At 40.9% G+C, this 13584-nt stretch overlaps 1 protein-coding gene across 2 annotated transcripts; it reads right to left on the bottom strand.

Moving 5' to 3' along the window:
* Positions 1–2275: 2275 nt before the first annotated feature.
* On the bottom strand, positions 2276–10436 carry PTTG1 (PTTG1 regulator of sister chromatid separation, securin). 2 transcript variants are annotated; one of them, XM_074390338.1, is made up of 6 exons: positions 10347–10436; positions 9879–9980; positions 9067–9248; positions 7375–7468; positions 3151–3309; positions 2276–2414 (listed from the first exon to the last, which is right to left on the bottom strand). In XM_074390338.1, the coding sequence occupies exons 2-6, from the start codon at positions 9967–9969 to the stop codon at positions 2335–2337; spliced, it is 606 nt and encodes a 201-aa protein (XP_074246439.1). In that variant the 5' UTR covers positions 9970–9980; positions 10347–10436; the 3' UTR covers positions 2276–2334. The 2 variants fall into 2 exon arrangements, with proteins under 2 accessions (XP_074246439.1, XP_074246438.1); XM_074390337.1 differs by having other exon boundaries at positions 9067–9251.
* Positions 10437–13584: the final 3148 nt, after the last annotated feature.

Genomic DNA, 13584 nt, shown 5'->3' on the forward strand with positions numbered 1-13584 from the left:
AAATTAACCCTGGGCGAAACGCTGCTCTGGTGTTGCCTAATAACCTTAAAGGCAAGTCTCAAATGAATCAAATTGCGTCTAGGTAACTTACCCATACTCCAGAACAAAGGTTAACAATATTAATAGAAATGTAAAAACACCCAGCATGAAAAAAAGTAAAATCCATGGCTGGCATGCAAAGAAGTAGGAAAATACAACTTGTGATAACAAAGAAGAAATGGTAGCAAGATAACAGCATTCCTGACTGTTGGCTCCTACTCTAAGGTACAGAATCCTGAGAGGCAGGCTCAGAGGTGGTGCAGAGAAAGGTAGAAAGCTTAGTTACAAAGGTACAAATAAAGTCTTATTTCAAAAGGGTCAGAATTTAACAAAAGAGCAGCAACCCCAACAAGATGCAAATTATCTTGGAGGAACATCTGCTTAAAGTTCTCAGTCTCAACACACATTATGCACACTGCAATCTGATTAACAGCAGATGAAAAGATCAGATCCCTGCACGCTCAGTTCTAACCCAGAGGACAGCAATTAATTGGTAAGGGACTGACTAGTCCCCTTGCTCCCAGCCGTTGGTTCCCCGTACCACAAAAGACAATTTTCCAAAGCTTCAGTTTGTGTTGCAGAGTATGAAGCCATTCATTACCACTTTTTTTTTTTTGAGACAGTTTTACTCTACCACCCAGGCTGGAGTACAGTGGCATGATTATGGCTGTTCAAGTTGTAACTTTGAACTCCTGGGCTCAAGCGATCCTCTTGCCTCAACCTCCTGCAGCTAGGACTACAGGCATATGTCACCATACCCAGCTCATTATTTTTAATTTCTTAGAGACAAGGGTGTCACTACATGGCCCAGGGTGATCTTGAGCTCCTGGGATGAAGCAGTCCTCCCACCTCAAACTCTCAAAGTGCTGGGATTACTGGCATGAGCCACTGTGTCCAACCTATACTTCGCTTTTCTTAGCAGCCCTGTTTTACCTGAGGATGCTAAACCTAATACTGTCCCCTAAAGCCAAGTGCCCTAGTTGTCTTATGGTATTATATTCTCCTAGAAGTCTGCCTTTCTACTAATTCCAGAAAGTCACACTGATTAAGTTATATTTAGAAGATAAAAAGTTTAAGTCAGGATAAGTGGTTGTAGGTGTTCTTAGTATTTCATGCCTAGTATCTTTCAGCTTCCTCCAATAATAATGGCAAAGGGTTCACATTCTAACTTGACGATAGAAGCTACTGATATATCGAAGGAAAGACTTCCTATATAACTTAGCACCAAGCAAGGGTCAAATTCAGGTCCATACAAGGCCCAAGCAAGTCAAGTGAGTTAAGCAGGCTAGGTCTGAGAAGAGACACAAAAAGTAAAAGGTTCACTTCAGTTCTCACTAAGGCCATCTAAGGCAGGGTCTGTGAGATGAAAGCCTACACTCCACCTAAAAGGCAGCCACCAGCAACCCACCTCTCCAGCCCCAGGAGGAATTGAATAGAAACAGGATCTACTATGGACACATCTCTCTTCAACAGAATCTCCAAAGCCAGATTGGTGAAATAGTGGGATTGTAAATAGTGGAAATGATGAAGGCTTTTAAAATATCATCTACCCCCACCCTCAGAAAGAAAACCTATGAACAACCATTTGCAATCTCTATTTTGATTCCAACCTCAGAATTTAGATCAAAATGCCAGCTCTATCATTTTCTAGCTCGTCACACCTTTGGCAAATCGATAAACCTCTGAACCTCATTGTCTTATCTGAAAAATTGTGTCAAATATTAAACATAATGTTTCTCAAATACTAATATCCAACACAAGGTAAACAACTAAATACAGTTTCCTATAGGTGGAGTCTGGAACTTATTATCAGTAAATTACCTGCAGTGATCTTTAAAGAACCTAATTGAAGATCGCAAGGAGGTTGAGTTCTTAGAAGATTTAGAGCCTTTCAATACTGAGTATTAAAGTCATTAGAAACTAAGTAGAACCAGCAATAAAGAATGCCTAGCAACACATACTTAATGAGTTGGAAGTAGCTCTTCTAATTAAGAGATCTAATAACTGTCACTCATTAATGGCCACAAAACTCAATATAAGTACACATTGAGAAGGATACTTTTCAGAGAAAACAGTGGTAGCTTCTAAAATAAGCTGTTAAAACAAACCAAAGGGATTTAAGTTTTTAGAAATCAGACAAATCTCTTGTCACATCATAGACTCTTGGGTTAAACACCTCAGCTAGCTATCATATTGGTATAAGTAACCTCCATGGAAGAGCAATCACAATACTAGGAAGAATCTGTTAAAGAATGCTTTATTAATACAAATACAAACTCTAAAGCACTAAGAAATTTAAATATCTATGTCACAGCAAACAGGTGGCAATTCAACATCCAGGGTCGACAGAATGCTTGAAGGAGACTGCAACAGATCTAGAAAACAGGAATCTTATTAAATTTCTGCAAATCCTTGAGTCATTGTTCATATCAACAGACATTAGCTGTCAATCAAAAACTCATGTTATTCCCTTTGCCTAATGAATCACCTGCAACCCCCTCTTGATATGTACTTTTTGGAATGTGTCTGTGGCCCCAGAATTGACTTTCATTAGGAAGTTTTAGAAGTATCTGAATCTCTATTGTTCTTAGAGACCAAAGAAAGAGCTAACAATGTCACTAATGCAACTTATTAGCACGAATTATCCCACAACAGAACAAATAATGAAATATATGATGAAAACATAATGATGGCTTTGACTAACAGTTCAAACTAATACCTGAAACCTTCTGTAGTAAGAAATTATTGTCAGTCTGTGCTGCAGCACAGGTGTTTTGATCTTACACTAGCTTTAGATAGAACATGGAATCATCAGTCCAAACAAGTTTATTATATATGCTTCAACTTACAGCCTAAGAAGATACAAATGAATTCATCTATTTGCTGTGGCTAAAACTATCCAGTTTCCAGAATAACAATTGCACTGGGGCATTTGGGACTAAAAAGTCATACCAATTGAGAATAGTTTATTTTTCTGAATGTTATCCTTGTCATTTGAAGGACAGAAATTACTCACAGGCTAACTTCCCGCACAACTCTGTTCCCAAGGTAATGAAAGTGTTATGAAACAAATTGTTTGCAGCCCTTCTAGAAGGGCACTTGCTCACTTACTGGATTCCCATGGTGGAGAGGGCATCTTCACAGGTGAAGGAGGGCCCAGCTGAAACAGCTTTTCAAGCTCTCTCTCCTCGTCAAGGATCATAAGAGGCACTCCACTCAAGGGTAGGCGTGCAATCTGGTGTTCTTCAGGCAGGTCAAAACTCTCAAAGTCTGTGACAGAGAGAAAGTGTTTTTGTCGGGGCAGCAGTTCTTAGCATGCGCTGTAGACCCCTGGTGGTCTGAGACCCCTTTCAGGTGGTCCATGAGGTCAAAACTAGTTTCATGACAACATTCACACCTTTTCCCACAGGGCTGACATTTGTAATGATGGCCCAAAGGCAATGGTGGATAAAGCTGCTGGTACCTCAACACAAATCAAGGTAGTGACAATAAAGCATATTAGCAGTCTCCATGTTCTCCATCTCTCTTCACTTGTAGTTTAAAAACGCCAGTTTCACTTAATGTCACTTCACCACATGCAGTAAGTATTAATTTTATTAGTTCTCCATCCTTGAGAAAATGTCTTTTAAATGTTCTGTGTGATAAAATGAGAAGTATGCCATAAACCACTTCCACTGTACACCAAAATATGATTATCTCAAAGCGAAACGATTTGTGCAATCATCTGAGTTGCAAGCTAAAACTAGAGAACTTTTTCCTGGAATACTGTTTTTACTTGAACTGCAAGAAATCCCAGGGTCACTCAGACCTGGATACTTGTCACACATTTTCTCAAAGGAATGAAAGAAGTCTATCATCTCAAGGAAAACTGAGAGTCTTTGTTACCAATGACAGAATATAAGATGTCAAAATTTTGCCAAAAACAAAGGAATTTTTTTTTGAGATGGAATCTCATTCTTTCACCCATACTGCAGTACAGTGACACGATCTCCTTAACTGCAATCTCCAGCTCCTGGGTTCAAGTGATTGTCCTGCCTCAGCCTCCCAAGTAGCTGAGATTACAGGTCCAGCTAATTTTTGGTTTTTTTAATAGAGACAGGGTTTCACCACGTTGGCCAGGCTGGTCTTGAACTCGTGACCTCAGGTGATCTGCCCACCCTACCTCCCAAAGTGCTGGGATTACAGGTGTGAGCCACTATGTCAGGCCAAAAAAAGGAGTTTTGGAAAACTTATCTGCAGTCATTAGCTTGACAGGTGCCTTGGACTTTCCTGATGAGATCAGTTTGATATTAATGCTTTTAATATTGTATAATAAAGCACTTCAACATGGGTTATCTACATATCTCAGTGAATCAGTATTTCTGAATGATCAATGCAAGGCAGATATGAGAATAAGAGATACATTCCAAGTGCAAAATAGACAGATAAAGCAAATTTTCAAAAATATAAACCATGCCATTCTTCTCAGAACTTTTCCAAAACAAAAAATATTTCATATTAAAAAGTTTTCATTAATGTAATGTGATTAGTGAATAAATATCTTAAGTTTCTCAGTTTTAATTTCTAATATAGAAAAGAGCAGGTCATACAAGCAAAAGTGGTCTTCAATAATTTCTAAGAGTATAAAACCAAAAACAAATTGAGAACCACTAGGTTAGGTAACATTCCTTCCTAAAATCCAAGTACCTTACTTCTTAGCAACTTTTTCTTTTTCAAGATGGAGTCTTGCTCTGTCACCCAGGCTGGAGTGCAGTGGCATGATCTTGGCTCACTGCAACTTCCACCTCCCAGGTTCAAGCAATTCTCCTGCCTTAGCTCCCGAGAAGCTGGGATTACAGGCACCTGCGACCGCACCTAGCTAATTTTTGTATTTTTTGTAGAGATGGGGTTTCACCATGTTGGCTAGGCTGGTCTCAAACTCCTGACCTCAAGTGACACCCCGCACCATCACCCCTCATCCCCTGGCCTCCCAAAGTGCTGGAGATTACAGGCGTGAGTCACTGCATCTTAGCAACTATTTAAAGCAAGCAATTTTTCTGTACAGTAACAAAAGTTAATTTAATATGGAATTTTCTTTTCAAGGAGATTAAGCGTTTTCTCAAAAGATTAGAAAATCATAGTTCTCCTTATCTTTGTCCTTAGTTGTGAAAGTTCTCTAAAGCCTAAGTACTCAAGAATTAGTTTGCTCTGGGCCGGCACAGTGGCCCACACCTGTAATCCCAGCACTCTGGGAGGCCACGGGGTTGGGGGGGGTGTCACTTGAGGTCAGAAGTTTGAGACCAGCCTAGCTAACATGGTGAAACCCCATCTATACTAAAAATACAAAAATTAGCCAGGCGTGGTGGTGGGTGCCTCTAATCCCAGCTACTAGGGAAGCTGAGGCAGAGAATTGCTTGAACCCAGGAGGTGAAGGTTGCAGTGAGCTGAGATTGCGCTATTGCACACCAGGCTGGGCAACAGAGCGAGACTCCCATCTCAAAAAAAAAAAAAAAATTAGTCTGTTCTTTTTGAAGCCTGGTTATAACCAGACGTCAAAAAGGAATTGAATGATATGTGACTATTTAACTTAAAACCACTGAATTGTAAAGGAAACCATAAACAGGCAAAAAACTCCAGAGGAAAGAAGTCTGCATTATATATAAGGGGAGCTAACTTTATCTACAAAGAGCTCTTTAATCAGAGAAAAACACAAACAGGAAGTTAACAAAAAAAAAGCAAAACTATAAGAGGCCAATAATCAAATATGCTCATCACACGCACAGTAAATTTAAAATAATGAAATATTTCTGATCAAGATTAGAGTTTTAAAACACTGATATTTCGTGAACATGGAAGAAGCAGGCATCTTCATTCACTGTAGGTGGATTAAACAATTTACACTATTTTGAAGGGCCACTTATCAATATCTCATTTCTCAAACAGGATATTGTGGTCTTCATTATTGATCAATATGCATAAATCTATTTCAAGATCCTTAATGGCTGAATGGTAATTATTAGTATGGATGCACCACATTTTATCATTTTAAAACTTAATTACACATGTCCTTGAACTCAGCAATCCTCAGTTTCCCTCCTGATGTACTCTCAAACTTGTGACAAGATCATTTCAAGAATACTAATTGTAGCCGGGCGCGGTGGCTCAAGCCTGTAATCCCAGCACTTTGGGAGGCCGAGGCGGGTGGATCACGAGGTCGAGAGATCGAGACCAACCTGGTCAACATGGTGAAACCCCGTCTCTACTAAAAATACAAAAAATTAGCTGGGCATGGTGGCGCATGCCTGTAATCCCAGCTACTCAGGAGGCTGAGGCAGGAGAATTGCCTGAACCCAGGAGGCGGAGGTTGCGGTGAGCCGAGATCGCGCCATTGCACTCCAGCCTGGGTAACAAGAGCGAAACTCCATCTCAAAAAAAAAAAAAAAAAAAAAAAAAAAGAATACTAATTGTAGAAATGTTTTTAGTTTCTAAAAGCCAGAACAATCTGAATGCATATTAGTAAAATAATAACTAAATGACCTCTTTGGCTAAAGAAAAGGGTACAAGATCCAGCTCAGAAATCTGTAAGGCCCTGCCTGATCTGCCCCTACACCTCACCTGTATCCTCCTTCACTCTGCCTGTATTTTTCCTAGAACCACCTCAGTCCCTTTTCCTGTCTCAGGATCTTCGCACCACTTTGACCTACAATGCTCTTTTTCCTGGCTCACAATCACAGTAAGCTGACTTGTCCAGCATTTGACTTTCCCTTCAAATTATGGGCTCCCATAGGCAGAGCCCATCTTGTTAAACACTGCGTCCAGCATCTAATGGTGCCTGGCACACGGTAGCTTCTCCTCAAATGGTTGAGTAAATTAAAGCTTGAAAAGCTGTTTCCAAAACAGAAAATACTTTAGATACATGTAATGGGTTGAAGAAATCTGAAAAACACGTCTTCACTGTTTTATGAAGAATTTTCTAACCAAAGAAATAATCCTACCGAAGTATTCTCAGGCATTGTTCAACTTGACATATAGCTCGCTTTCTAAAAAACTTGTGAGAAAGACTGTCCACACAGTAACTCACTCAATGTTAATGAATACATCTTACTTCCTCTAGGTAATAAGCTTTGACAGACAGGAACAATGTCTTCTACATCTTCGTTCCTATTCCCCTCATGACCTAAGATGATACCTTGCAAATAATTCCATCAACAGGTACATTTGTCCAAAGCAACCCAGATTCAGACAGTCTCATTATAGTTTTTGGTCATATATTATATTCATATCAAGTTACAGCTGATCTGAATACTAAGAAACTAAAGGCCAAAAGCAAGTTTTCACAATTGCAAAAGATACTACCTAGAGGATTGAAGGGAAAAAATTTTTCTATTTCTGGATAGGCATCATCTGAGGCAGGAACAGAGCTTTTTGCTTTAACAGTCTTCCCAGTCATCTAGAACAACCAAAGAAAATATGAGTTAGTGAGAGTTGAAGTATTATCAGCTGATTAGTTTTTAAATCTGTCAATTTCATGCTGCCTTCTAAGAAGCCATAATCCTTAGTTTTCCTAATTACACCTAAATATACTTCAAATAATAGGATTCAAATGTAATTCGAGCAGCATGACTTAAAAGTTAAATCTGAAATTTAAGTATCAGCACCTGTCAGCATAAGTTGTCAAGAATGCAGTTAATTCAGAGCTAATCAACACAATTATTCAACCTAACAGAAGAGAAAATAGGCATGAATCACCCAGCACAGTAGCTAATCATCAAAACCATTTTTGGCTTATGGGAGTATGATTTTTTCCGTGTTACCTTAATTATTTGCTTGGTTAATATTAAAAACAAGTTTGTGTTCCTCAAATACACACACTGAGTAAGAGGCAGCAAGACACTGTCAAGACTTTATAAAAACACCATGGACAATCCCCTAGTCTGGAGTTGACAGGTCTACTACCATCTACTACAGAAGCGTGCCGAAATGGAAGCCTGTATGTTCCTGATTTATCTCACCTCACATATGCATGCCTAGAACTCCCTGTGGGGTTCTCACACTTCGGTACTGTGTCTTACTGCTTTTCCAGTATCTTTGCAATTCCTGTATTTAATATTTTTAATTCACTTTTAAAGAAGACGTCCTAATTTGCACATGTAATTCACTAGTTGTTTCCTAGTGCAAATATTTTTTTAAAAACTTTTTTCTGTGTCGCTTGTGCTGGAAAAGAAAAAGTGTTTCAAATACAGCGTCAATCCACATGCTAACTTCATCTTTCACAGCAAAGTCCTCTGGGTCTGGGATACACAGGCCTGTAGCTTGTGACCCACACTCGAAAAAATCAACATGCTAGCAAACTGTCACCTAACAAGCTGCTGCTTGCTCTGGAAAGCTAGGAGGAGAATGGCAGCACCTGTGATATTACAGCAGCAACAGCACCTCCTCAACTACCCTCCTGTCTCAGCATGTGTCTCTAAGTAGATAACAACAACCAATCTGTTTCAGGACACTAGTTAAAAACAGGTGAGGCGGCCAAGCGCCGTGGCTCTAGCCTGTAATCCCAACACTTTGGGAGGCCGAGGCGGGTGGATCACGAGGTCAAGAGATCGAGACCATCCTGGTCAACATGGTGAAACCCCGTCTCTACTAAAAATGCAAAAAATGAGCTGGACATGGTGGCACGTGCCTGTAATCCCAGCTACTCAGGAGGCTGAGGCAGGATAATTGCCTGAACCTAGGAGGCGGAGGTTGCGGTGAGCCGAGATCGAGCCATTGCACTCCAGCCTGGGTAACAAGAGCGAAACTCCGTCTCAAAAGACAAAAAAAAAAAAAAAAACAGGTGAGGCAAAAATACTCATTCGCTGCACGTGAGATTTCCTATCACAAAGTGCCGAGAAGCCACAAGGACAATGAGTTTCCTCCACTACTGTGTTTGCTAACCTCTGCTTCCCTTCTACTCAGAGGGAAAAAAGCTAGGCAGGATGACGCCAATGGTCATTTTAAGAGTCAAAAGTGCTTAAGTGTTTAAACAGTGTTTTTATAGCCAACACTCACCTTTTTGGCAGAAAAGCTTGGCTGTTTTTGATTGAGGGGTCCGTTGGTCTTTACTGACTTTTCTGTAGCTCTGTTAACAGTTCCCAAAGCCTTTCTAGTAGCTTTAGGTAAGGCCGGTGGAGCATCAAACGTTTTGCCAAAACGTGGTGTTGAAACTTGAGATCTCCTATTTAAGGCTTTGACTGCTGCAGAAAAAGTCTTACTGTAAGAATATTCCAGCAGCAAAATACCTGTGCAACTTGAATACTGTGTATATAAACCCAACCCCCATTCTTGGTAGTGGCATGACTGTGATACACCTAATAGCTGACATTCAGTACTCTTAAATCATCTCATTAAGATATAGAAAATGGGCCGGGAGCGGTGGCTCAAGCCTGTAATCCCAGCACTTTGGGAGGCCGAGGCGGGTGGATCACGAGGTCAAGAAATCGAGACCATCCTGGTCAACATAGTGAAACCCCGTCTCTACTAAAAATACAAAACATTAGCTGGGCATGGTGTCGCGTGCCTGTAATCCCAGCTACTCAGGAGGCTGAGGCATAAGAATTGCCTGAACCCAGGAGGCGGAGGTTGCGGTGAGCCGAGATCGCGCCATTGCACTCCAGCCTGGGTAACAAGAGCAAAACTCCGTCTCAAAAAAAAAAAAAAAAAAAAAAAAAAAAAAAAAAAAAAAAGATATAGAAAATGAAAAAGGACCAATAACAAACTTGACTCTGATTGCCCACAAAGTACACGAAATTGTCTCGTCCAGCTCCAGGCCATAGGCCATGTTCACAATATGAGTGTATCTGACTGCAGCCTTGTATACTTACAAGGTCTAGACCCCAGCTTCAGCCCATCCTTAGCAGCCACACGGGTGCCTGTTTCTCCATTTTCCTTATCAACATAGATCAGAGTAGCCATTCTGGATTATCCTAAAAATGAGAAACACATATTAGATACTGGGGAAGGTGCGAGAAGCTAAGGTACAGCAACAGTCCAAACTTTCTATCCTAGGGATGTTCACACAAAAACGAGAGCTAAACAGAGGGACAATACAATGACGGGCTTCAGCCAACAAGCACTTCATCCGGCTCTTAAATCTTCCAGCCTGAGTCAGAGGTTCTTAGGTCCTGAGGAAGCAGGCGGTTTGGAGCTGGCACTCATCAGAGGGGAACTGCCGCGGGTCCAGTTCTCAATCCGAGACCGCGCTCCTAGGGGCTCGGAGCCATCTGCGCCCCGGGCAGTCCCCCAGCCCCAGCCCACCTCCTTCGCCGCCCGACCCGGTTCGCCCTACCAACCTGAGACCCTCCCGTTCACACACGCCACTCTCAACAGCCACCTTCCTCTGAGCTCGCAGTGAACGGACGCCGCGCACTCCCGGTTTAAACCACAACTCGCGGCCCAATTGGCTCTTCCGCCCAGGAGGCGGGGCAGGGGGCGTGGTCACCAAGCAGAACCAATGGGGGGATCTAAGCAGCCAGGGCTCCTCCCCAAAAGCTCTTTTCTGCAAACTTTGCTGCACGTTTTCGGTGGGGGCACAACCAGTGTTGTGCCTAAAGAATACTAGCAGAGAAGAATTTAAAATTAAAAAGAAACGTAAGTACAGAGAGATCAAACAGCAGCGTTTGAGTCATTCTGTTATGCTTATGATTCAGAACAGACTGATGATTCCCTAATCTTAGGACTATCCTCTATACTTCAGGCTAAGATGCTGTTTCTATCATACCATCACAAATCTGCCTTAGGAACAAAATGATGATTCTAATGAATACATAATTTAGTCTTCCCTTAAAATCCTATCATTTAATAGTGATTTATTTTAAACCTCTAACATCTCAGGAATATATTCCAAAGCTGCCTGGAAGGGCTTGGCCAGGGAGCAAGAGAACATCAGAGAGATAATAAAGATATAAAAAAGGAATTCCAGTTTCCCAGATATGAAAATAAATTTTGCTTGAAAAAGTTAATGACCTTTTCCTGTTTCTATAGTAAATTGGAATATATTGAACAACTACTAGATAAAGGTTCAGATTCAAAAGATCAAGGCTGACCTGTGTCATTCAAACTCTGCTTCCCAAAGGTCACCATATATACATTTAAACCTGCAGATCAGCTGAGAGAGAGGAGTTGATTCCATATTACTGTTTCACAAAAGGTTTAACACTATACCTGACATAGACATGGTTCTCAATATATGCCAGTTCATCACCTCTTCTTCCCTGGCATTTCAGGACCAAAATTGATTGAATGATTCATTCATTCATTCACAAATATTTATTCAATACCTATTAAATGCTGGACATTATACTAGGTATCAAGATGAAAAGAGCCTAAGTGAAGAAAAGAGGAAAGACAGAAAAATATGCATACCTTTATTGTACCTTCACTGTCCTCTTTTCTTTATCCCTATCCCTTATTTCTTCCTGTATCTCCTAAATTTTACATCATCATATTATATTATCAGCACTCAAAGTGTAAGTTTTTGCGACTAAATCTGTACAACACCTATAGCTTCCAAGTGGAGATTCTCTATCTACAAAGGTTTTGGAGTGCAAGGTTTATCTCCTTAGGGTGTCTTCTATTTTCACCAGCAGAAAGCATTTTCTCCCAAGGTCATGCAGCAGCTGTAAACTATAACCACCCTCTCTTTGAATAACCACTATTTTCTTACTAATGATGCCCCCAGACCAGCTTTGCTATTTCTATTACTGGAGATACTCAGTTGCTAACCCACCCTCACTCATAACAGCACTTAGTCCCTAATCAGTTTCTCCTAATCCTGCTTTACAAACAGCAATCCATCCAGAACCAATCCCCGCTTTCCTAGATGTTCCTTAGAACCCTCCAGAGGGACCTCAAGTCTTAGAAAAGGTTGAACTCTCTTATCCTGAGCATTCTGATTCCTCTTCAAGATGTGCTCTCCTGGTGGTTCTGGCTAATTAGGCCTTAACACTCCTAAGCAAATTTCAGGAATATTTTTAAGTGGAAAAAAGCAAAGCCTGCGTGATTCATTGACTCTACTGCCTTATGTTCTCACAGCACCTGGTATTCCTTTCATAACAACTTTTTACAACTGCTAAATTATCTGAATAGTTGTTTTGGTGTCTTTCACACTCTGGTGTAAATTTGAGGACAGACACTATGTTCACCAAAGCTCCAGCATGTTATGCTAGTCTCTGACTCTATTTCTTCACCTACTGCCTTGTAAAAGCAAAATTAAGCAGAGTCTTGCTCTGTGCTGGGCTAGAGTGCAATCTCCGCCTCCCAGGTTCAAGTGATTCTCCTGCCTTGGCCTCCCAGTAGCTGGGATTACAGGCGCACACCACCACATACAGCTAATTTTTGTATGTTTAATAGATAAGGAGTTTCACCCTGCTGGCCACGATGGTCTCGATCTCCTGATCTCGTAATCCGCCCACCTCGGCCTTCCAAAGTGCTGGGATTACAGGCGTGAGCCACTGCTCCCGGCCACAAAATTAACATTTATGTTCCTAAATTCCAGTATTGCAAATTTTTTTTTTTTTTAAGTTGGAATCTTGCTTTGTCGCCCAGGCTAGAGTACTTACTATGGAGTGATCTCAGCTCACTGCAATCTCCACCTCCCGGATTCAAGCCATTCTCATGTCTCAGCCTCCCAAGTAGCTGGGACTACAGGCGTGCACCAACTCGCCCAGTTAATTTTTGTATTTTTAGTAGAGACAGGGTTTCACTATGTTGACCAGGCTGGTCTTGAACTCTGGACCTCAGGTGATCCATCCACCTCGGCCTCTAGTGCTGGGATTACAGGCGTGAGCCACCGCGCCTGGCCTGCAAATTCTTAGTACAGAAAAAACAGATTGTATTATGTTGAGCTATTTTATTGAGGCAGGGATGGTAACTATTTTAACTTTTACATTCAAAAAGGACACACGTTATGGGGGAAGAGGCAGAGAACAACCAGAATAGATAGCACACACACACACACACACACACACAATCACAAGAAATTCTACCACCAACATTAATTTTCCAGTATTTTATTTCACATGCATACTTTTAAAGGAGGGATGGGATAGCATAGATACTAATGTTTCTCCAAAATGGAAATCGTCGTTTTTTTTCTAATGATAACATGCCTTATGTTCTCACAACACCTGATATTCCTTTCATAGCAACGTTTTACAACTGCTAAATTATCTGAATAGCTGTTTTGGTGTGTTTCGCACTCTGATGTAAATTTGAGGAAAGGCACTATGTTCACCAAACCCCCAGCATGTTACACAGCCTGGCTACTAATTAGTACCAATTTTAACTGGGTTTTTTTTTTTTTTTTTTTTTGGTAGCTGATACGTCACCAACTTCCCCATTCATTTCATAGTCCCCTAGTGAGGCTTAAGCTGTTGTCTGTTCTGGATATTAAAAAAAAAAAAAAGTCCTAAAATTCTCCGATTCTAAAAGAAACGAAAGTTCCTAAACAGAAGCCAAAAACAAACTGCCTAACTTGAATCTCTCCACAACCCGGGTAAAAAGCGCGACACGCACACGCGAGAATGGTGC

Source organism: Saimiri boliviensis, chromosome 20 (genome assembly GCF_048565385.1).
Source record: "Saimiri boliviensis isolate mSaiBol1 chromosome 20, mSaiBol1.pri, whole genome shotgun sequence".
NCBI classification, from domain to species: Eukaryota; Metazoa; Chordata; class Mammalia; order Primates; family Cebidae; genus Saimiri; species Saimiri boliviensis.

Excerpts from the sequence above, each read along its gene's own strand:
- PTTG1 (XM_074390337.1), bottom strand. The coding sequence starts at position 9,969 with ATGGCTACTCTGATCTATGTTGATAAGGAAAATGGAGAAACAGGCACC. Across the intron at positions 7,469-9,066 it reads CAAGCTTTTCTGCCAAAAAG|ATGACTGGGAAGACTGTTAA; the intron begins GTGAGTGTTGGC and ends TGGTTGTTCTAG. Across the intron at positions 3,310-7,374 it reads TTTTCCCTTCAATCCTCTAG|ACTTTGAGAGTTTTGACCTG; the intron begins GTAGTATCTTTT and ends TCTCTGTCACAG.